Below are 2336 nucleotides of genomic sequence, written 5' to 3' on the forward strand. Positions count from 1 at the left end.
ACTTTCAGAACAAACTGTATCTCTTGATGGCCGTCCATTTTTCTCACTGCACCTCTCTAAATGTTCTGCCAGAGGATTCTAACAGTGGGACAGTTAAAAGAAAACAAAACTTGAGGTTTTCTTTTGTTATCTATTAATTTAATCGCCCGAATGAAAAAAAAAAAAAAAAAAAAAAAAGGAAGAAAACCAAAGGGGACCCGGGAAGGTGGGCAGCACAGTGAGGGTCTAAGGTTGCATAGAACACGCAAACTCTTCCCATTCTTTTCCCTATGTTTGTCAATACACATGTGTGACACAGATGCTGTATACCAGCTTCTCCACTGTCAGATTTGGAGATTTTTACAATAATCCCAAAGACCATAGGTATATCACTGTCCTTGAAGTCATGGTGACAAGCTAAGAGAGAGCTTGAAGTCAACAAGATGGCTCAGCAAGTAAAGGTGCCACCAAGCCTGGTAACCTCAAATGTATCCCTCAGTCCCACAAGGTGGAAGGAGAGAACAGACAAGTTCGCTGACAATGCACACAGGTACCATAGCATGCCTGTACCCGCTCTTCCACAGACACACAATAAAAAAAAACATAAAATATAACTTTATTATTATTGTTGTTGTTGTTATTTTTTTCAAGACAGGGTTTCTCTGGGTAGCCGTGGTTGTCCTGGAAGACTGTTGCTCTGTAGACCATGCTGGACTTGAACTCAGGGATCTGTTTTTGCCTCCCACATACTGGGATTAAAGTCTTGCATCTTGCATTAATGCACATCTGTCTCATTAAAATATTTTTCTAAAAGGTTGTCGCCATGTGACGATGATGATCACAGGAACACTTGAGAAGGTGAGGGAGGCAGGATCAGTACTTAATGGAGTAGGTACAAAGGCTAACTCTGGTGTGTGCATACTCAGTACTTGGTGATAGACAGGTAGCTGTGGGTCCCAGGCTGGCCCCAGGCAGCATAGCTTTCTTGCAGGCAGTCCCCAGAGCGTGGAGGTTCCCAGGAACTCGTGCCTCGGGACGAAGAGACAATGCCCCTGACAGAACTGTGCTCCTTCCAGGGAGATGCTTTTGGGCCGCGCGGTCCGGACGCCATCGGGCTGCCTAATAGAAAGGCAGAGCCAGAGCGCCGGGGGCGGCGTCGGGGGCGGGCCCGGAAGCGAGTTGGCCCCGCCCCCGAGGCCGCGTGGCTGTGCGTCCGGGCTGTTGCGGATAAAGTTGTTTGAGGCGAGCCGGCTGCGGTCACGTGAGCGGAAGATGGCGGCCCCGGCGGGCGGCGGGGGCTCCGCGGTGTCAGTGCTGGCCCCAAACGGGCGGCGCCACACGGTGAAGGTGACGCCGAGCACCGTGCTGCTGCAGGTGCGGCCGCCGGCCCGGGTGGGGAACGGGCGGATGGGTGGACCCGCGGGCCGCCCGGGTCGCCGCGCCCTGCGGTTGCTCCCAGGGCGGTAGGGCGGGACCGGGCCCCGGTGGGCGGGGCCTGAGGCAGCCAATGAGCGCCTTTCGCGCGGCTGTGCGTCCCATCCTCCGGCGCTGTGGTGGATCTGGGTCCCGGGGGCGGGGCGGGATACTTGGAGGCGCGTTTGCTGAACAGGGTGGGGTGGACCCCACTAACAGGGTCGAGCCATGCGAGCCCCAGAATCTTCGGCGCTTGTCCGAATCCAGCCTTCTCGGTCACCGGGAAGAGTGGCGTTCCTTCCTGCTCAGCTCAGGGGCGTCCCTCCGGACCCTAGGGCCTGTCTGTGTTCCCGGAAGTGAATTTTGCTAAGTCACTCACGGCTTTTGATTGTTGCTGTTTGTGACCTCGTGTGAATTACACCTGCTTATTAAACCTCTGTTTTTAGGTTGCAAAGGCATACACGATACATATCTGTGGCAGGGCCATACAGAGGAGCTGCGCTCATGTAGCAGTTGTCATGGAGCAGTTGCACAAAAACTGCCAGGCCACAGAGTGGTCGTGGACACAAAGTAGTTCCAGTAAGACAGATTATTATTTGTGGCTAGAGGCCACGCAGAGCCTAGAACATGGGACCGGGGTGGACAGGCTGGCCATAGTTGGAGGATTAAGTCAATAATGGGTCCCCAGTAGGAGGGGAGAGAGTAGACAGGATTTGCGTGTAGTTTGCTTGGAGCTGTTGAGTGAGATGTTTGGTGGGCTGGCCAGTGCGCCTACTATCAGTTGAGGTAGGTTTTACCGACCATTTGTCCCACAGGTACTAGAAGACACATGCCGGCGGCAAGACTTCAACCCCAGTGAATACGACCTGAAGTGAGTTTGCTTGGACTCAGCTGTGGGCTTCTCAGTCTACCTGGTCCTTTTCTCTTTTTTTTTTTTTTTTTTT

The 2336-nt window shown here is 53.3% G+C and overlaps 1 protein-coding gene across 2 annotated transcripts in view; it reads left to right on the forward strand.

The window, feature by feature from the left end:
• Positions 1-1161: 1161 nt before the first annotated feature.
• Positions 1162-2336, forward strand: part of Aspscr1 (ASPSCR1 tether for SLC2A4, UBX domain containing) — a 36598-nt gene continuing 35423 nt past the window's right edge. Inside the window, exons 1-2 of one of the 2 annotated variants that reach the window (XM_021176863.1) lie at positions 1162-1353; positions 2208-2263. In XM_021176863.1, the coding sequence (XP_021032522.1) occupies positions 1252-1353; positions 2208-2263 (158 nt within the window). In that variant the 5' untranslated portion in view covers positions 1162-1251. Of the gene's footprint in view, positions 1354-1574; positions 1972-2207; positions 2264-2336 lie in introns of those variants that run through there. The other variant, XM_021176867.2, reaches the window with a different exon arrangement.

This window comes from Mus caroli, chromosome 11 (assembly GCF_900094665.2).
Source record: "Mus caroli chromosome 11, CAROLI_EIJ_v1.1, whole genome shotgun sequence".
NCBI classification, from domain to species: Eukaryota; Metazoa; Chordata; class Mammalia; order Rodentia; family Muridae; genus Mus; species Mus caroli.